At 40.4% G+C, this 22,536-nt stretch overlaps 1 protein-coding gene across 2 annotated transcripts in view; it reads left to right on the top strand.

The window, feature by feature from the left end:
• Window positions 1-22,536, top strand: part of LOC141148939 (antiviral innate immune response receptor RIG-I-like) — a 171,229-nt gene that overhangs the window by 43,973 nt on the left and 104,720 nt on the right. For both annotated transcript variants that reach the window (XM_073636850.1, XM_073636840.1), the window contains exons 3-6: window positions 12,920-13,051; window positions 17,501-17,682; window positions 18,926-19,076; window positions 20,980-21,090. In XM_073636850.1, coding sequence (XP_073492951.1) covers window positions 12,920-13,051; window positions 17,501-17,682; window positions 18,926-19,076; window positions 20,980-21,090 — 576 coding nt within the window. The remainder of the gene's footprint in view (window positions 1-12,919; window positions 13,052-17,500; window positions 17,683-18,925; window positions 19,077-20,979; window positions 21,091-22,536) is intronic.

Genomic DNA, 22,536 nt, shown 5'->3' with positions numbered 1-22,536 from the left:
AGGTTCATGCAACCACTGAGAGGGAGTCCAGCTTACTGGGATAAAAATCTGAAGAATTTTCTAGCCATGGTCAGACAATTGGGTAAGCCAACATTTTTTCTTACCTTCTCTGCTGCAGAATTCAGATGGCCAGAGGTAATAACGGCAATAAAGGCACAACAAGGTCAAAAGGTGGATTTTGCGGGGCTAGACTGGGCTGAAAAGTGTGACATTCTTCGAGGCAACCCAGTGACCACCATGCGCATGTTTGACAAACGGGTTGATGCTCTGATGCGAGAGCTGCTGTTGGGTCCTGCACAGCCAATTGGTGAAGTTATCGATTACTTTTACCGGGTTGAATTTCAGGTGAGAGGGAGCCCTCATATACATTGTCTCTGTTGGGTAGCAGGAGCTCCTATATTTGGACAAGACAGTGATGACAAGGTGTGTGCCTTTATAGATCATAACATCTCATGCCAGCTGCCTGATGAAGCCAAACAGGCCTTACTTCACAGATTTGTAACAGAACTTCAAATGCACAGCAGATCTCATTCAAAATCATGCAAGAAAGGTAACAGAGTATGCAGATTTGGATTTCCAAAGCCACCTATTAGAAAAACGAGGATAACTTACCCGATGCCAGAAGAACAAGGAGATTGTGCAATGAAACCACAAGCAGCCAAAAACAAACTGAAACCAGTCTGGGATTTGCTTAATAACCCAAAAGTGCAGCTTGAAGACATGTCACAGCTACTGGCACAGTGTGATATGACTTTGAATCAGTACAACTCGTACATTCAGGCATTGACCTCCTCAAGCGTGATTCTAATGACGCGTGATGTCAAGGACTGCTGGGTGAACAACTACAATCCACATTTACTGACGGCCTGGAACGCCAACATGGACATCCAGTACATTCTTGATGAGTATGGTTGCATCATGTACATGTTGTCCTACATATCCAAGCCAGAACGGGAGCTGAGTGACTATCTCAAAACAATAGTCAAAGAAATGAGCCCAGAAACAGCGACAGAACGAGAAGAAATGAAAGAGGTTCTTCAGGCTTATTCAAAACACAGAGAGGTCAGCGCCCAGGAGTCTGTGGCCCGTACGTGCAGCTTGAAAATGAAGTCTTGCTCACGTGAGGTTGTTTTTCTGCCAACTGGGGACAACGCACTGAAAATGAGTCTCCCGCTCAGTGCATTGCAGAACAAACCAGCCGATTCTCTTAATGTGTGGATGACGAGTTTTGTCGACAAATACAGAGCCAGACCCGAAACACCAGAGTTTGAGTCCATGTGTCTGGCAGACTTTGCATCCCATTACAGGGTTGTCTATGGCAAGCAGAAGGAAGATGGCAAGCAAAAGGAAGACAGCAAGCGTGTCAGCCTATTGAATGAAATGGGAATGATTCAAAAACGCACGAGAGGGAAGCCTGCAATCATCAGGTACGCACGCTTCTCAGAGAAGAAGGACCCTGAGAACTACTACGGCAGACTGCTTAAACTCTACCTCCCCCACCATTCAGAGTCATCACTGAAAACTGTAAGGTTCCCAACACACCAGGATTTTTACAAAGGCGCCTGTGTGAGCTTACCAGGAGAAGAAGCAATCCGAGCAGTGTCTGCAATTGTTACCAGCAACCAAAAGAAGTTCGAACAACACAACAAAATTGTGGAACAAGTCTTGGATGACTTTGTAAAAAACGGCCCTGTTGAAGATGCTTGGAACACCTTTGCCCCAGAAGCTGAGTTGGATAGGTTGGAATGTATAGAGGAACGCAAAGAAGGGGAGCCACTTCATGAGAATGAACAAGATGATGTTCCGGAGTATACACGTCACAAACAAACAGGTGGAATTGCGCTTACTGTGAAGGCCCCACAAATGTGCCCTGATTTCCTTCGGAAAATGTACAGAAACCTTAACCGGACACAAGCTCAGACATTCTACTCAGTTTGTGACTGGTGCACTAACCGTGTGCGTGGCCTAAATCCTGACCCATTCTATTACTTTGTCACTGGTGGTGCAGGGACAGGCAAATCACACCTGATAAAGTGCATCTATGCTGAGGCGACAAAGATACTCTGTAAACTTACCAGACTACGTGAGGAAGCAGACATATCCATGCCCAGCGTTTTACTAACTGCATTTACAGGAACAGCAGCTTTCAACATTTCAGGCAACACTTTGCATTCTCTGCTGAAGTTGCCAAGAAGCTTGAAGCCACCCTACCAAGGACTTGGAAATCTAATAGATGAAGTGAGGGCACAGCTGTCAAATGCGGAGATCATTGTTATTGACGAGGTGTCAATGATTTCAAAGCCTCTGTTTGCCTACATCAACTGGAGATTACAGCAAATCAAAGGCAGTAAGAAACCTTTTGGTGGTATGTCAGTACTAGCAGTAGGAGACTTTTACCAGGTCCCCCCGCTGGGAAAAAGTAAGCCACTCTGCGTGTTTGAGGAAAATACCAATGACGTCTGGAAAGACAACTTTCAGATGATCACGCTGACAGAGATCATGCGACAGAAGGATGACATTTCATTTGCTGAGCTTTTGAATAGAATCAGAGTCAAGCAGAAGACTGTCACCTTAAGCAATGATGACAAAGCTCTGCTTGCTCAGGCTTTTACAGATCCCACCCACTGCCCTAATGACGTGCTACACATATTTGCCACCAACAAAGAGGTTCACAAACATAATGCTGCAACTGTGTCTGTTCTCCATTCAAACATCACCAACATAGATGCCGACGATTACAGAAAAGACCCTAAGACAGGAGTGATGCTGAGGCAACACCAACCTTTCAAAGGACACAAAGACAATCTGATTGACACACTGCAAGCAGCTGAAGGTGCCCGTATCATGATCACAAGAAACATTGATGTAGAAGACGGGCTTGTTAACGGGACATTTGGCAAGATTGCAAGAATAATCATCCAGACTGAGAATGGTGCTACTACGGTAAACAAGCTTGGGCTTGTGCTGGACAATCCAAATGCAGGACAGAGATACCGTAACAAGTCGTCTTGTGATGCTGACAACTTGGTGTACATAGAAAGGGTAGAGGAAAACCTGAGACAGAAAGGAGTTGTTCGCAGGCAGTTCCCCCTGAAGTTGGCTTTTGGATGTACGATTCATAAGTGTCAGGGGATGTCGATACAGTCGGCAGTGGTCTCATTGAAACGGGTCTTCCAACCGGGAATGGCCTATGTTGCTCTGAGTAGAACGACTACACTACAAGGACTGTACATAACCGACTTTGATGAGAAGAAGATCTTTGCTGATCCTGAAATCACAGCTTCCCTGGATTCAATGAAGAAAGCATCACTGGAAAGTGTTATGCCCCTCTTAAAGTTTCTACAGACAACAGACAAACAGCAAACATTAACAATTATCCATCACAACACGGAAGGATTACCAGCTCACATTGAAGATATCAAATCTCACCATGAGTTGACACTTGGAGATGTTTTATGTTTCACTGAAACTCATCTCTCAGGCTCTTCTGTTGCTGAAAGTCTCCAGCTGGAGGGCTACAACCTGTTCAAACGCAACAGACACCTCTCGTACACAAACCTTCCTGACATTGCAAGTAAAAGTGGCGGAGGTGTCGCCTTGTATGTCAGAAACCATTTCAAGGCCTATGAAAAGCAGTATCATCACAATGTGACTGACTTGGAGTTCTTGGTTGTCAAACTGGAGTCCCCTGTACAAGCTTTGATCGCTGTCGTTTACAGGCCACCGGATTACAGTATTGGCCAATTCCTTACTAACCTGCTGGGCCTCTTGGAATCTTTGGAAATAATGGATTGCCAACCTATAATACTCTGTGGAGATTTCAATGAAGATTTTCTGTGCAGAGAAAAGAAGCCAATATCTGACCTTCTTCACTCAAGAGGATATACTCAACTGGTCTGGGCAGCCACCACAGAAAAAAACACACTGTTGGATCACATTTACATCTCCAGGGTGCAGCAGTGTCTCCAGTCAGGAGTACTGCACAGTTATTACAGCTACCATTATCCTGTGTATTGTGTTTTGAGCAGTGGTTGTGAACACGCTTAGAGCCTGCATAAACAGGGCATGAGTGTTGCCAGGAAACAGTGGTTGTGAGACAGTGGTCATCAAACAGATAAAGTGGCAATGAGGGTCAGTTTACGTGGCCATAGTTATGTGGGACCATTTACAATTAGCTAAACATCATTCTCTATATTTCATGTTCGGTGTACTTGTTAGACACTGAACTCACTTACTCCCCCCCATCCATCACAGACATCTGTCCTCATCATATAGTAAGAGGAATACCGCGCTGTAGTGCACCCAAAAAGGGTACCTGTTCGTGAAATATTGTGAATGACCAAATAGGGGATAACCAAAATAGTGATGAAAATAACTTAGTGAAAAAAAATTAAAAAAAACTACATAATAACAAAAGCAGCCACTCTATGTGAGATACACACACTAATACAACAATATAACAAATATAGCAGCGCTGTAAATAGGAGTAAATACTAGTACCAGTGTTGAATAGGACTAATTGGTTAGAACCCAAATTAAATAACTAACACAGTTCTTGAAACCTAAATCAATAAGTGTTCACTGGACAGTCCTAACACAGTGAATAAAGTCCAAATAAATGTTGTGAAAATACATAGGCTCAGACCCCATTTTTTTAAAGCAGGAAATGTAAAATAGAAAAAATTCCTCCACCGCACCACGGTGGTAGCTGAAAATAAAATGCGCGCTTACCAAACGGCAAGCACAAGGGGGCTTGCGACCTTAACCCGGTCAGGGCCTTTCATTGGATGGGCTTCTAGGAAACGACATGCCACTTCATACAGCCAAAGGGTGATGATACCACTAGTCCACCAAGTCACAGGAAATCACTCTTATCATGGAGATTAATAAAAGACTCCTAGCTGGGGGGTTGTTCTCATTTAGGGGTACCCCGGGAAAAGAGAGGGAAACAACATAGCGTAATCCTGGTTTTGAGGTTTATTAAAAGAATTAAAATAACACTTACAGTGTAGCAGATTCAAATAAGCATAAGAAGCCGGCTGGCTAAAACGATCACCCGTCCTACAGACGGTAGATGCAGCACGTCAGCTCGCCCTATCACACTGTCCTCATCACACTCACCCTCTCCTTCCTGTGCTATAGCCTGCTTGCTGATTAGTAAGACAAAGAAACAGCAAGGAGCAAAACTGCAGAGAAACTGAAAATTTGTAAGGGTTTAAAGTATATGCTTTAATGAATTGCCTTGTATCCAAAAAGTTCAAAAAGTTGACTGTTCAAAATGTTAATGTTAATGTTAATGTATAACGGAAATATACCGCCAGTTCGCTTGTGATGCAATATATTGAAATTATATGTACACTGTGTAAACTGTTTTTGACACACTTGATTTTGGGACGCGAGTCCGTCAGGTGCTATGCTTTGGCTGGGGCGGAATAAATCCTGGTAACCCTTAAGTCTGTGTCCGACAAAGTCATTTACCGATATTTCTACCTTCTACATCATTAGCACTTGTGCACTTTTTAAATTTGATCAATCAATTGGTTAGTGTAATGTTTACTATCTTTACTCACTACAAACACTCCACTCAGTTACTCTGCCCATCTGCCCAGTTCAACCTTTCCACAGTTACTCCAACCACACAACAGTTACTCCAGGCACTCCCCCCAGTTACTCCGCTCACTCCAGATGTAGAGGCAAGAACACTTTTCACAATTTCCCCAGAAATTGTACCTTTTCTAGTTAAGTGTTCTTGCATAGCAAGACCACTTATTGTTATCTCACATATATATTATTCTTATTATTATAGCCAAATTTACCACCCTAACTCCTCCCACAGTTTTTACACTACATAGACAAGTAATATACCGAAACGTGCGGATTGTTCCCGAATGGTGTGCTATTACTTTGTGGAACGTTTCGCCGAATGGTTCACGAAATATCGTCGTTTTTGCAGCGAAATTGGTCCCATAGGAATGAATGGGGAAACTAGAGTGGGAGATGACAAAAGCTGGAAAATCAGAACATGATTTCTAAACTGCCGCCACTCCCTCATTTTCAAGCCCACCTACACAAATCTTATATCAAAACGTTCAGCTATCCCTGCTGCCACTAAACATGTCCACGGCTAAGCCATAGTCCTGATAGTTTTCACAATATGACCATTTGTTTGCAACTCACGCCGTCCATTGACATTCATTGAAAGTACACTCTAGCCCCCTCCAAATTTGAAGGGCAATTTCTAAACTGTGACTGTGCCTTCATTTTTAATATTTCAGAGACATACTATACATCAAAATCTAGGTCTGGGTCTTGTGATTCTCACAATATAAAGATCTTCGCTGTAGGATGTATAGTTTTTAAAATACGGCCATTTGTTTAGAGGTCATTTCAGGAAATTTTAGCCATTAATCAGAGTGTACTGTTAGTGTTTGTTTTGTTGCCATGGTTACCAAAGCTTCTGTTATACACAGGGGGGAAGGTGGCTGGAGCATCTCAGCTGATTACAGAGCCCGGGGGAGGGGACAGACACACCATGTACTGATTTATAATAGAGGAATATGATGGGGCAGTTTTGATGGGGCAGTTTTGATGGGGCAGTTTTGATGGGGCAGTTTTGATGGGGTAATTCTGATGGGGCAGTTTTGATGAAGTAGTATTTGGGAAGCATAAACAGGGCATGAGCGTTGCTAGGAAACAGTGGTTGTAAACACAAGATGCTGAGACACTCCAAATGCATGTGACTTCATCTGCTAGACTTGATAATGCTTGTAGACTCCTCCCACAGTTTTTACACTACAGAGACAAGTAATATACCGAAACGAGCGGATTGTTCCCGATTGGTGTGTTATTACTTTGTGGAATGTTTTGCCGAATGGTCCACGAAATGACGTTTTTGCGGCGAAATTGGTCCCATAGGAATGAATGGCGAAATGTTCAAAACTAGAGTGGGAAGTGACAAAAGCATTATGACCACCCCATGATCAGCCAAAACATTATGACCGCCCCATGTAAAAAAAAAAATATTTTTGAAAAAAAAAAATATTTTTGAAAAAAAAATTTCTTTTAAAAAAAAAATTATTTTTGAAAAAAAAATATATTTGAAAAAAAAATATTTTTGAAAAAAAAAAAATTATTTTTGAAAAAAAAATTACTTTAAAAAAAATAATAATTTCGAAAAAAAAATTATTTTTGAAATAAAAAAATTCATTTTTGAAAAAAAAAATTACCTTTGAAAAAAAAAATTACTTTTGAAAAAAAAAATCATTTTTGAAGAAAAAAAAATCATTTTTGATTAAAAAAAGTTCATTTTTGAAAAAAAAAATTACTTTTGAAAAAAATGTTCAGCTCTTTCAGCGAATGATGGAACTTTTTTACTACTATTTATACTTTTTAAAATATTAAGCTTTTTAACACTTTTCACAGTTACTCAAGCCACTCCACCCCACCCAGTTACTCCGCCCACTCCAGTTGTAGAGGCAAGAACACTTTCACAATTTCCCCAGAAATTGTACCTTTTCTAGTTATTATTATTATTATAGCCAAATTTACCACCCTAACTCCTCCCACAGTTTTTACACTACATAGACAAGTAATATACCGAAACGTGCGGATTGTTCCCGAATGGTGTGCTATTATTTTGTGGAACGTTTCGCCGAATGGTTCACGAAATATCGTAGTTTTTGCGGCGAAATTGGTCCCATAGGAATAAATGGGGAAACTAGAGTGGGAGATGACAAAAGCTGGAAAATCAGAACATGATTTCTAAACTGCCGCCACTCCCTCATTTTCAAGCCCACCTACACAAATCTTATATCAAAACGTTCAGCTATCCCTGCTGCCACTAAACATGTCCACGGCTAAGCCATAGTCCTGATAGTTTTCACAATATGACCATTTGTTTGCAACTCACGCCGTCCATTGACATTCATTGAAACTACACTCTAGCCCCCTCCAAATTTGAAGGGCAATTTCTAAACTGTGACTGTGCCTTCATTTTTAATATTTCAGAGACATACTATACATCAAAATCTAGGTCTGGGTCTTGTGATTCTCACAATATAAAGATCTTCGCTGTAGGATGTATAGTTTTTAAAATACGGCCATTTGTTTAGAGGTCATTTCAGGAAATTTTAGCCATTAATCAGAGTGTACTGTTAGTGTTTGTTTTGTTGCCATGGTTACCAAAGCTTCTGTTATACACAGGGGGGAAGGTGGCTGGAGCATCTCAGCTGATTACAGAGCCCGGGGGAGGGGACAGACACACCATGTACTGATTTATAATAGAGGAATATGATGGGGCAGTTTTGATGGGGCAGTTTTGATGGGGCAGTTTTGATGGGGCAGTTTTGATGGGGTAATTCTGATGGGTCAGTTTTGATGAAGTAGTATTTGGGAAGCATAAACAGGGCATGAGCGTTGCTAGGAAACAGTGGTTGTAAACACAAGATGCTGAGACACTCCAAATGCATGTGACTTCATCTGCTAGACTTGATAATGCTTGTAGACTCCTCCCACAGTTTTTACACTACAGAGACAAGTAATATACCGAAAAGAGCGGATTGTTCCCGATTGGTGTGTTATTACTTTGTGGAATGTTTTGCCGAATGGTCCACGAAATGACGTTTTTGCGGCGAAATTGGTCCCATAGGAATGAATGGCGAAATGTTCAAAACTAGAGTGGGAGGTGACAAAAGCATTATGACCACCCCATGATCAGCCAAAACATTATGACCGCCCCATGTAAAAAAAAAAATATTTTTGAAAAAAAAAAATATTTTTGAAAAAAAAATTTCTTTTAAAAAAAAAATTATTTTTGAAAAAAATATATATTTGAAAAAAAAAATATTTTTGAAAAAAAAAAAATTATTTTTGAAAAAAAAATTACTTTAAAAAAAATAATAATTTCGAAAAAAAAATTATTTTTGAAAAAAAAAATTACCTTTGAAAAAAAAAATTACTTTTGAAAAAAAAAATCATTTTTGAAGAAAAAAAAATCATTTTTGATTAAAAAAAATTCATTTTTGAAAAAAAAAATTACTTTTGAAAAAAATGTTCAGCTCTTTCAGCGAATGATGGAACTTTTTTACTACTATTTATACTTTTTAAAATATTAAGCTTTTTAACACTTTTCACAGTTACTCAAGCCACTCCACCCCACCCAGTTACTCCGCCCACTCCAGTTGTAGAGGCAAGAACACTTTCACAATTTCCCCAGAAATTGTACCTTTTCTAGTTATTATTATTATTATAGCCAAATTTACCACCCTAACTCCTCCCACAGTTTTTACACTACATAGACAAGTAATATACCGAAACGTGCGGATTGTTCCCGAATGGTGTGCTATTATTTTGTGGAACGTTTCGCCGAATGGTTCACGAAATATCGTAGTTTTTGCGGCGAAATTGGTCCCATAGGAATAAATGGGGAAACTAGAGTGGGAGATGACAAAAGCTGGAAAATCAGAACATGATTTCTAAACTGCCGCCACTCCCTCATTTTCAAGCCCACCTACACAAATCTTATATCAAAACGTTCAGCTATCCCTGCTGCCACTAAACATGTCCACGGCTAAGCCATAGTCCTGATAGTTTTCACAATATGACCATTTGTTTGCAACTCACCCCGTCCATTGACATTCATTGAAACTACACTCTAGCCCCTTCAAATTTGAAGGGCAATTTCTAAACTGCGACTGTGCCTCTATTTTTAATATTTCAGAGACATATTATACATCAAAATCTAGGTCTGGGTCTTGTGATTCTCACAATATAAAGATCTTCGCTGTAGGATTTATAGTTTTTGAGAAAAAGCTTTTTGTTTAGAGGTCAATTCAGGAAATTTTAGCCATTAATCAGAGTGTACTGTGTTTGTTTTGTTGCCATGGTTACCAAAGCTTCTGTTATACACAGGGGGGAAGGTGGCTGGAGCATCTCAGCTCTGATTACAGAGCCCAGGGGAGGGGACAGACACACCATGTACTGATTTATAATAAAGGAATATGATGGGGCAGTTTTGATAGGGCAATTCTGATGGGGCAGTTTTAATGGGGCAATTATGATGGGGCAGTTTTGATGGTGGCAATATAATGGGGCAGTTTTGGTGGGGCAATTATAAAGGGGCAGTTTTGATGGTGGCAATATGATGGGGCAATTCTGATGGGGCAGTTTTGATGGTGGCAGTATGATGGGGCTTATTTGATAGGGCAATTCTGATGGGGCAGTTTTGATGGTGGCAATATGATGGGGCAGTTTTGATGGGGCAATTCTGATGGGGCAGTTTTGATGGGGCAGTTTTGATGGTGGCAATATGATGGGGCAGTTTTGATGGGACAATTCTGATGGGGCAGTTTTGATGGCAGTTTTTGAAAAAAAAAAATATTTTTGAAAAAAAAAATTTCGTTTAAAAAAAAATAATTCATTATGGAAAAAAAAAAAAAACTTTTGAAAAAAATGTTCATCTCTTTCAGCTAATGATGGGACTTCAACTTTTTTACTACTATTTATACTTTTTAAAATATTAAGCTTTTTAACACTTTTCACAGTTACTCAAGCCACTCCATCCAGTTACTCCGCCCACTCCAGTTGCAGAGGCAAGAACACTTTCACAATTTCCCCAGAAATTGTACCTTTTCTAGTAACTATTATTATTGCCTGTGTCCCCACTAGGAAGATTCACCTGCTCTATTTTGATAATGACTATTGTCACTGGGACTAAAAGTAAGGGAAATCCAAACTTTTGAGTTGTCACCAGATATAGGGGGTTATTTACAAAAGGCAAATCCACTTTGCACTACAAGTGCAAAGTGTACTTGAAATTGCACTGAAAGTGTACTTGGAAGTGCACTCGCTGTAAATCTGAAATGAGGGGAAGCTCTGCTGATTTTATTATCCAATCATGTGCAAGCTAAAATGCTGTTTTTTATTTTCCTTGCATGTCCTCCTCGGATCTACAATGACTGCACTTCCAAGTGCACTTTGCACCTGTAGTTTGCACTTGTAGTGCAAAGTGGATTTGCCTTTCGTAAATAACCCCCATAGAGTGGGAATGTTCCAGTGGGGACACTTGTTATGGCTAGTGGTGCACCAAAATGAAAATTCAGGATGCACTTGGCTGAAAACCGAAATGTAGAGGTAAGTAGCGCTGTTACTGTTAATGCAATGCAAATGTCCTCTGAGGAAAAACAATAATGGATTGGATGGAATGCTTGAGAAAGGCGCGCGCCTGTGGTATACAGTGCGCATGCGCCGAAACGTCGCAACACCAGTGACGTCGCTACGTTGTAGACCTGCGCTCCATCACCCACACGAGCCAAGCCTCGTTCTCAACCCAGAGACGCTGCATACACACAAGCTGCTGGACGGGACTGCCTTTCCACTCTCCCCTGGTTTTGAGCTCACTTACAGGCACACAAGCAGTGACAACACTAACTGAGGGATCTGTGCTCAACTCGCCTTTCTTTCATGTAAGTGGATAAAATCGTTTTGTACAATAAAGCTTTTAAACTGGTTCTGACCCGGAGGCGCTTCTCTTCTGCTTTTTTCCTGAAAACCGAAATGGACAGTTGAAAAAAAAAAATGAATGTGGCTGGCATTTTTGCTGGCATTTTTGCATTGAAGTCATTGGAACGCGATTTTTGCGTTGAAATCAATTGGGGCATTTTTGCGTTGAAATCAATTGGGGCATTTGTGCATTGATGTCAATGGGTGGTGTTTTTGCATTGAAGCCAATAGGACACAGGATTCCATTATTGGCACTTTTTTTTTTTATATCAGCAAAACCTATTTTCGGCCGATACATTTCAGCGGCCAATATATCGATGCATCCCTAGTTACAGCAACAATTTTTGTTCGCAAAGATGTTCCTTACTTTAGGAGAAATTGCCTTGTTTCCTGTTGTGTTTATAGAGTAGGTCCTGGAAGATCAGGGAAAGATTCTGTCTAGAACAGGGGTCTCCAAACTATGGCTTGCAACTTTATCAGCCAGGGTCAGTGGCATATCCTCCACTGTGCACATATGGAGGATTCAGGTCAACAGAGGCTGCCTATGGTCTCTGCTTCTCCCTACTCCAACCTTCACCATAAGACCACCAGCGTCCTGGCCAGGGCTTTTTTTCTCAGAGAATAGGTGCAGGAACTCTCTCTTTTTAAGTCACCCCTACCCACCTCCAAGCCCTGTCCCTTGATTCCTCCCCCTATCCACCTCCCAGTACCACCCCTTTTAGAGAATACAGAACCAAGTGTCATTTTGTGGTGCCAAGTAATTTGCATGGCATTTGTTAATAATAAGCTGTAAAATATATCCCCTGCAGCCAGCAACAATACACACCCCCTTTCAACAATAGACCCCCACCCACAACAAAGTAGCACCCAAGCAACAGTAGATACACCCTACCATTAGTCAGCATCTCTCCTGCTCTGCACCTCCATGCTCACTGGAGCACTGAGCTGTGGAGGGGTTGAGAGCGGCTGCCTCAGCAGCTCGCTGAGACTGCCATCAGTCCAGGTAGCTGGCACATGCAGACTTCCTAAGTCGGGATGATGCGGTGCCTGGACTGATCCTGGTGACGTCAGCAGAGAGCCGACTTCAGACCACTCTACGCTGTAAACGGGTCACAGGAATGCAAAACGAATTGCACTCCTGTGACCCTTAGGAGAAGCCCAGCTTAAAAAGCTCAGGCTTGACTTCTCCTTTCAATTTTATTAATTAATTTATAAAATGGAATTTGGCCCTTGTACTGAAAAGTTTGGAGACCCCTGGTCCGCAATATGGATTTCAGATAACAAAGGTCCTAGATGAGTCAGGCACTTTGTGATTGGAATACTCTTATTTCTGTATTACACTGTTATAGTAACTGGTGTTCAAAGTACTGTTGGTCTACATTTAGTGTCATGTTTTGTGCTTTGTTTTATTTCCTGGAAGGTATAATAGACCAGATTAAGGCTGAGGAGGCAAAAGGACCAACTGCAGCTGCAAAATTATTTATAGATAAACTGCTGGACCTGGAAGCTGAAGGATGGTATCAAGGACTTATAGATGGTCTACGTGCTGCAGGTTTGTTATACAGCATTGTAATTGTGCGTCTAATGCCAGGGTTGCTTTGTAGGCCCAAGCTGATAGGGCTGACATATATCCATTGCAAAAATGCAAGATTAAAATCAGGGTGGCTAAAAATCAATGATTTAAAAAAAAAATATCAAAACAATCAGATTTTTTTGATTTTAAATCATATTTTTTTTTATTTAAATCAAATGTATTTTAATAAAATGCTTTTGGAGTAAAAATCTATCTAGAGATAGTTTTCTATTTAAGATACATTAATAATTTAGTTTATTCAGCATGAAATGGAGCTTTAGTTATGTAGCATGAGGCTGTATATTCTGCAATATTTACATTTTTGGTAAACTCATTCAATGAATGCAAGCTGAGATAACGCACTGCATTGATTCATCCACACAATTTCTGGGCAACCATGAGATAAAACTTAAAGTTCAGGAATATTCCTTTATCCCATTGTTTTGCAAATCTATGTACATTACAAACTGTATGATTGAATCGGTTCTGATATCGCTGTTTTACTAACCTGACAGCTTATTATTCTAAATAGGAAACCTTCATTTTGTTTGCAAATATTAAAGATTCTAACTACCAGCAAGAATGAGTCCTTACATTTAAAGATCACCCGTCATTTCAGATCCATCAGGGCAGCGCCTGTTAGCGGGCATCCACTCGCCAGCTGCCACCACGTTCCTCGCCTTGTTGTGTCAATTCCACATCATCAGCTGTCTCATTAAAGTGAATGAGACTGTTGGTGAGTCAACAGCGGGTCAGAGGAGGAGCTGCTGCAGGAGAAAGATGACGGTTGCTCTTTAAAAATGATTATTTAAGTCGAGTTGATTTAAATCAAGCCTTTTTACTAGTGGTTTAAATCATGATTTAAATCAAATCCACCCTGATCAAAATGTTCAATATTTGTAGCTGTAACAATAACAATCTAGTGTTCCATTATGTTAAAAATGAATTACCATTTGGAGAAAAGAAGGAAAAAGGTGTTAAATTGTTTAAATATATGAAATTGTTAGTGTTTGCATAAATGGGGGGTTGTCATCTATTATGTGTCCACTTTACGACCACCTTACACACATGTGCTGCAGCAAAAGGATAGGCTTTAATTAGGGTTGCACCAATACCGAGCATTTGCACGAGTACTTGTACTCGTGCAAATGCTCTGATGCTTAATCCGATACCTGCACAGTCGAGGATGATCGATGCGGTGGTGGGGGCAGTTGCAAGCACTGATCTCCCTAATATAGATTTCAATAAAGCAGCTGACAGCTGCTTCTCCTACTGTCCCTCCCGTGGCTTTCAGCGGCTTTATTGAAATCTTTACAGGGAGATCAGCGCTTGTAACTGCCCCCACCTCTGCACCGATCGTCCCTGACTGTCCCCTGTGTCCTCCTCCAGTCCCTCTCTGTGTCCTCCTCTGTGCTCCTAATGTCTCCCTCCATGTCCTCCTGTGGTCCCCCTCTGTGCTCCTCCGCCCCCTCTGCCGGTCTCCCCCCCCCCCCCCCCCCAGATCTGTCAGGATGGAGAGTGGAGGTAGAAGCCAGTATTGTCATTTACCGGCTCCTTCCTTTTCTGAATGCACAGAGTCAGTGATCACTAACTGAGCAATGTAAACTGTGTTTACGATGTTTCAGTTTATAAATGGAGAGGAGCCGCTGTCTCCTGTCCATTCATCTTCAGTGCAGCTGAGGCCCCTAATATCTCACCAAAGCCCCCCCCCCCCCCCAACAGGGAAAATTTTTAATAAATATTTAAAAGTAAAACTGTAAAAATAAAAAAAACACTGACACCGTCCACTCCCCCCCCCCCCCCCAAAAAAAAGAAAGCATTGTGAAAGAAAAAAATAACAAAAAAATATATACTGACACAGTCCACGCCCCATCAGTGCCACCTATCAGTGCTGCATATTAGTGCCACTGTTACATGACGTTAAAAAAAAGTATTGGGAATCAGTATTGGCGAGTACTTGGGAAAAAAAAAAGTATTGGTACTTGTGTCTTAAAAAAATGGTATTGGTGCAACCCTAGCTTTAATGCCCACACGCTGCACATATGTTGTCGCTGGGCGGCCAATGTCTCTGTGCTGCACACTTCCAGCATAGAGACCGAACTGTGAAAGACAGCTCTTGGACCCCACTAATGATCAATAGCTGCTTCCAATCCTGTGACCAGTTTCCAATGATGTGACCACTGTGCCAAGCAATCACAGTGGTCACATGATTGGCTAATCTTTCCCACCCCTCCAGCATCCAGAACTTATTAAAGAGACACTGGGGCAAGTGGGAATGGGTTGAGTACTCTTATAAAAAAATAAAGTTTTTTGTGTTTGGTTTCAGTAATCAGACTTTTGTTACTTTTGCTTTTAAGTGTTTGCTAATAATGTGAAATAATGCACGCTTGGTATATCACATTATTGCCACTAGACGGAGCTAAAGAATCTAGTAAATATGTTTTCCTACGGTCATCAGCTCCATCCAGTGGCGATAATGCAGTATTTTCCTGATTCATTCTATTCCATATGAAGACTAACATTCGACATGGAGACAAAATAGCCTAATAAATTTTCTTTACACATATTCACACAAAAGGAATGTACATGCATTTGAAGATGCAGATAGCTCTGCTATTTATTTTATAAATATACCCCCATGTAAGAAGTTGAGCATTTTTTCTTTTTTTGCAATATTTGGCATGGTCCAGTATGTAATCGGGCAGTCAAGTTATCAAATGTTTTTTTCATTCTTATTTTTTTGGAACATAAAACTATTGTACAGTCCTTTGCAATGTATTTATGTAATATCCTACACTAAGGATTCAATTTAGTAAAAAAAAAAAAAATCATGGAGCTATTTGTTCAGCGAAACTGCATGTACATTCGTTTTGTGTGAATGGAGCAAAACCAAATATAATTTGGCTTTTTTTCCTTCTGTTTGAATAAAAAACATTCATACAGAATAGAGTGAATCAGGAAAATATGGCATTATGGACACTAGATGGAGCAGATGATCATTCTAAATAAGTATTTATTTCCAATGAAAGTGCTCCCTGAAAACTTGTTTTTGTTCTACCCTTCACTTCAAATTGCAGTCAAACTGGCTCTTTCACTCTTGCCAAAAGAAAACTAAACAATCACAATGATGTATTTCTAGCCTTGACCTTTTGGTTCTCTTTTTTTGTCATTTGTAATGTATTTATTTAGTAACTTACTCCTAATGCTGCGTACACACGGTCGGACTTTTCGACCGGACTGGTCCGACGGACCAAATCTGGCGGACAATCCGATCGTGTGTGGGCTCCACCGGACCTCTAGCGGACTTTTCCAGTCGCAAATCTGACGGACTTTAGTTTTGGAACTTGCTTCAAATCTTTACGTCGTAACTCCGCCGGACCCAGAAATCTGCTCGTCTGTATGCTAGTCCGACGGACAAAAACCGACGCTAGGGCAGCTATTGGCTACTGGCTATCAACTTCCTTATTATAGTCCGGTGTACGTCATCACGTACGAATCCGTTGGACTATTGTGTGATCGTATGTAGCTAAGTCCGTTCGTTAGAAAGTCCGCCAAAAGTCTGTCGAAAGTCTGTTGGACGGGCTGTCGGACTTTTGTAGCCGAAAAGTCCGACCGTGTGTACATGGCATAAACAGAGTTATTCATTCTGTGAAACTGCATGTACATTTGTTCTTTAGTGAATGGGGGAAAAAACTAATATCATTAGGCTATGTTCTCTCCAGGTCAAATGTTTATCATTCATAAAGAATAGAGTGAATCAAGAAAATACAGCATTATGGCCACTGGATGGAGCTGACGATCATAGTAAATAAGTGTTTATTTCCTATGATCGTCAACTCCATCCAGTGGCAATAATGCAGGATTTTCCTAATTACTCTATTTTGTAGGTTGGCCTTTTGAGGGTTAAAACAAGCGGTGAGGAGCATATCGCCTCCTCACCTCCTGTCAAACCCATTCTGAAAAGTGATCTGTGGATCACATTTCAGAGAGCGTTGACAGGCAGGGAGGAGGCGATATTTTAGAGAGGGCTGTAACAATATCCACATGTGTGAACGAGCCCCAATACAGAAAGTGTTTGATTGGCAGGATCACCAGTTCAAAATAAAGCTAAAAAGCCAGACAAAGGAAGCTAATACAGGCACCACATCCAAAGGCTAATAAGTTTCAATATATACAGTTTTCAACAATTATACCTATTGAAAACAGCAAATGTTAAGCAACAGGTATTTTAAGAGACGCTTCCAAAGAACCACTGGGCATTAAAGTATGCATGTGGACCAACAATATTAGGCAGTAAACCGTGCCATGTAGAAGACAACACAGAGAATGTCATTATTTATCAGTGGCTTGGATTGCTTGACTTGAGTGTGGTTTCGGTTAATTATTTCAGTTTTGTTAAGGTTTTCAATCTTTTTTTGTCCATTGAAGAATATGAAGGACTATCTCGAGCACTTGCAGATACAGACTTCAAAGACATTGAAAGTCTAGAAGAACACAAACGACACCTTAATTTTATCAGACCGATTGTAACAGGTAACATTAAACCTGAAGAAGTAGCTCCTGAACTGAGTGGCTGTCTCATCCAAAGGGAAGTTGAGGAGATTTTGCAGGTACGCTTTGGCAATATTAAATGTGGAATTTCAGCCAAGCTTTTTCTTTTACTTTTAGGTTGGTATTGCTGTTTGTGTTTTGATTGGTAGGACTTCCTTAATGGCTGGTGTGTCACTGGAACAGGAAGATGGGATAAATCTCTGCAAAGGACACACAGGCAGCAAGGAAAGCCTGCCAATGTTTCTATAGTATGCCTCCTTACTATTAATAAAGTGCTTTTATTGCTGTCTGTAACCCCATTGTTGAAATATTCCTCTCTTTCTCTCTTGCTGACAGAACAGGATGCCATACCACCCTTTCTAATCTGTTCTGGGGCCCATTACACCACATATATGACAGACTGCTTATTTAAAGCTGAACTTCAGGTTTGATATTAATTGCATACTTTCATTGGTCAAGCTTGGCTCAATGTATGTATGCATATCTCATACCTGAGGAACCACTGTGGATACTGACCACAACTGCAGGAGTTGGTGCTACTACAGAGATCACTACAATCTTCCTGGTAATGTGTCAGGGGCGCATGACATGTCAATCTTCACCTTGTCCAATTAGGGAACGCCTTGTACTCATTGAAAAGTCACTCACACTAACGGGAGAACCAAGAAGATCAAGGTGGTCACTGTACAATAGTAGCATTGACTATTACAGTGATTGCCAGCTTCCCCAGCAGTCCCTCAGGTATGAGATTATTATACTTACATTGTTCCAAATTGAACCAAATTAGGTATGCATTACAGATCTTACCTGGCATTTAGGTTTAAAGTGATACTAAAGGCTTCATTTTTTTTATTAAATAATAAACATGTTATACTTACCTGCTCTGTGCAAGGGTTTTGCACAGAGCAGCCCGATCCTCTTCTTCTCGGGTCCCCCGCCAGCATTTTAGGCTGTGCCCCTATAGCAAACCCTTTGCTATAGGGGCACTCCTTGCTCGCTTCCGAGCCCTACACTGTGTGTCCATAAGACACACTGGCTGTGGTTGACAGCAGTGGGAGACAATGGCTCCCGCTGCTGTCTCTGAGCCAACGAGGAAGCAGAGAGCCAGGACAGCAGCTGCTCTTGTGTACATCGCTGGATCAGGTTCAGGTAAGAATAAAGGGAGGGTGTGGGGGGAGCTCCATACTGAAGGTAAAAAACCTTCAGGCTTTACAACTACTTTAACTTTACTCTGTATACTTTACACCCTTAAGTCATTCGGTTTTGAAGATTAATGTATTCTTTGTTCTGTTCTGCAATCAGGAAACAAATACGAAAGGCACAACCGCTGGAGCACAGAAACTCATTGACTGCCTTCTCCGATCCGATAAAAAAGAATGGCCAAAGACATTTACTCTAGTCTTGGAACGCTATGAATGCAAAGAAGTCCTGGAAGTTTGGAAGGAGGACACAGGTGATTTGAAGACAAACTGTTGTACTGTATCCCAGAATATAAAAAATATCCTGATAACTGCACTGTTCCCTTTTACCAGTGCCAAAATGTTCTACTAGTTTGTAGACCAAAATGGATGACAAACAAAGCTGACTTTCTTCTAAAAATACTATTTGCTGACTTGGAACATATACAGTGTGTACAGATTAGAAAAGTCAGCATAAAGTCCTTACCTGCATACTTGAAGCCTGAGCACGGGAGCTAAACATTAGCAGCCACCATGTTTCTGTCAGGAAGAGTTTTATTTAAAACTATTTTCAGAAAAGGCAATATATTGGTGTTAAGGCGGCCACAGACGGATTGAAATTCAGCTGGTTCAGCAGGAACTGGATGTACTTCAGTCCTATTATGGGCAGGCTGGTTGTACTGAAGTCGATCTATCCATCAACTTTAGTATAACCAGCCTGCCAGGTTTTTTTGTACAATCACTGCATCTGGCTATAGCGGACAGCAGTGATCATTCTATTCTGATGGCGGGAAAACCTCCCACTGTCACAATACAGAAGCGCAGCGAGAGAGATCCCCCCTCATCAACACTGACTGTGTTGATGAGGGAATCAAGCAATTTTCTTTCTGTTAAAATGTGGTTGAAGAAAAGAAGATTGCATAATGTACTATGGCCATACTTAAAGTTTGAATTTAATAACCAAAAAGCATCATTATATCATTATACACCATTGGAAAATATAGTGAATCCAGCACAACCAATTAAAAAAAATCATGTTTTCCTTTTCTGTCTACAATAGATTTAAATCTCATTAGTTGCTATAAGTTACTGCACTCTATCACTAATTTTAATTAATGGGAGGGGATGAAATTCCATAGTTAAATGCTCCACCCAGCAGCATGTGTTAATAGATATTGATTCCTTCATATAGTAGCACATATCCAAATGTATAATAGATAACAGTGGAGCCCAGGAAACAAACTACCAAGGGTGAGTTTAGTTATGTCTCCACCTTTCTGGTACTTTTCCAGTCACTGTAATTTGTTATTGCAGTTCCAAACACCTTCTTTGAAGTGGCATATGCCATATTTCATGATTTTACACGTTTTGTCACCCTATTACTAACAATGCAACTAGGGGGTGTCTGTGACCCCCTGAAATTTGAATGCATTTGACAAAGTGTCACCATGTCCACAAATCTAGGCCTGCTGTCTAGATCAAAGTCCATTCTTCATCGCTTACACTCAAGTAAAGGTACTTTCCTTGCCAGTTTATCACTTTCCACATCCTGTGCATTAGATAAAGGACTCAGTATCAGTATTGAGTGGATGCACTTCAGCTAGTAAATTGCAGCAATAGTTCCCTGTACTGACACAAAAACTGTTCTATATTGATGGATATTACATAGTTTAAGTGTCTGAAGAGAGAAATGTCTGAGTAGCGTAAAATAACTAATCAGCATTATGCTTTTAAGTTTTCAGTGCAGGTTAGAATATTTAAATTGGAGCTTTAGCTACTTATTTGATTTATTCCTGGAAAACATGGCAAAGTTATTTGGGGTTTTTTTAGCACTGCCTATGCCCTTCATGGCAGTTTTGCCCACATTTCATGTTCTGGTGATAGTTGTCACCAGAATTAAGTGAAGAAAAAGTTATCATTTTATGGTCACTGGAACAGGAGTAGAGGGTCAATCCCTCAATGGGTTTGTGTGCTCTGCAGGCAAATGCCAAAGCTCGGACTTACCCTCATCCTATCCAAAACTAAAATGAAATAAATTGTGTCTGGAGTTCCACTTTAATTGAGGAGTTGATTGATTAGTATGGGCACAAACATTTATTTTTTTTCCCTTTTTTCTTTTTCTTTTCTTGCATGTGTGCATGTTAGAAGTTCAGCATAAATCGTGCTTTGTACTTTCAGAATGCCAAAATGAGAAGAAAATGTCCACTGATGACCCAGTAGAAGCAGCTAGTCCTTTCATGATGATTCAGTTCACTGAAGAGCCTGCACTGGATAACCAATGTCTGTCAGGTAACTGGTTCAAAGTCCCCTTAATTTCAGATAAATGATATAATATAAGAGATTCACATACTAATATAACATACAAGGGATCACAAATTAATCTTATACCACATATTTATCTGTGCTAAATATTAGACATGTGCGCCATCAATAAATTTGTTTTGTTCCGTTCCGTTTCGCATTAGAATTCATTCGTATTTCATAATTTGTGTCCGAAATTCAATTTAAATTCGTACGAAATACGAATTTTCCTTAGGTTTTCACAACAATTACGACTGTTCATTATGATGAATTTATCATTATGAGGGGCTCCCACCATCCCTGTGCTGTGCTGACTTCCTGGGTTTTTAACTTTTAGGTTTGTTAACTTTTCGTAACAATTACGAATGTTTGTTAGGAATTTGGATCCGAAATTCGTAAACGAAATTTCGTATTTCGTACAAAATTCAGAAGCATAGCAATTTGTATTTCGGATCCTCCCGAATGTACGAATTTACAGAAATTCATACGAATTTTCGATTCGTACGAAACTAATCGCACATGTCTACTAAATCTAGTGTATTATCAAGCAAGGTAAACCCATAAAAAGCAGAAAATGGTTGTTCTGACAGTTTCATAGAGGTGCACTATTACTTTTTATATACTTTTACAGCATTCTTTTGTATTTTGTGTACGAATACCTGTTTATGACTCCCATTGGCCTATGTCATATTATTTGCTTTTTAGCATGACCCAAACTTTGGCTTATTCACTAACTATACAGAATGGAAAAGACATTGGCGAATGAAAAATTGTATGTTCAGTTTAACTTTAAAAAGATAACTTATGAGGCCACAGGAATTGTGCATGGGTGCTTTTGAGCTATCCATGTTCTGTGGTTCTCTGCAAGCTTTTTATGGTTACGATGGTCTACCTTCAGTACAAATGAGAGGGAATCTCATGCCCAATCACATTCAGTGGTGTCAAACCCACTCCATTATGGGAGAAACATTCATGCTCGTTCGTATCACTAGAATTTTAGTATGTTTTCAACATATGAATACAGCCTAACTATGTCTCAGGTTCATAATAATGGCAACATAAGCTGGCCATGGTTCGAATCCTGGCTGATTCAGCAGGGACCTGCTAAGATTTGAACCATGTATGGGTGGCCTTATTGTACCCGATCAATCAACTTGGGTACAACCAGCTTGTCTGATTTTTTTCATGTGATTATTGATAGTGGCTATAGCCACTATCACTAGCAATATTCACTGTGTGTTCTCCCGGTCAGGGCGACTCTCCCTGCTGGGGGGAATAATAGCTCTGCAGGAGGAATTCCCCCATCAACACTGATTGTGTTGGTGGGGAATTGAGCGATTTTTCTTTCCTGCAACCCGTGGTTGCAGGGACGAAAATTGCACCGTCTATGGCCAGCTATATTCACAACAGGCATCCCAACCTAAAAAATAGTGA

This window comes from Aquarana catesbeiana, linkage group LG01 (genome assembly GCF_042186555.1).
Source record: "Aquarana catesbeiana isolate 2022-GZ linkage group LG01, ASM4218655v1, whole genome shotgun sequence".
Lineage (NCBI taxonomy): Eukaryota > Metazoa > Chordata > Amphibia > Anura > Ranidae > Aquarana > Aquarana catesbeiana.
This window is presented reverse-complemented; position numbering and strand designations above follow the sequence as displayed.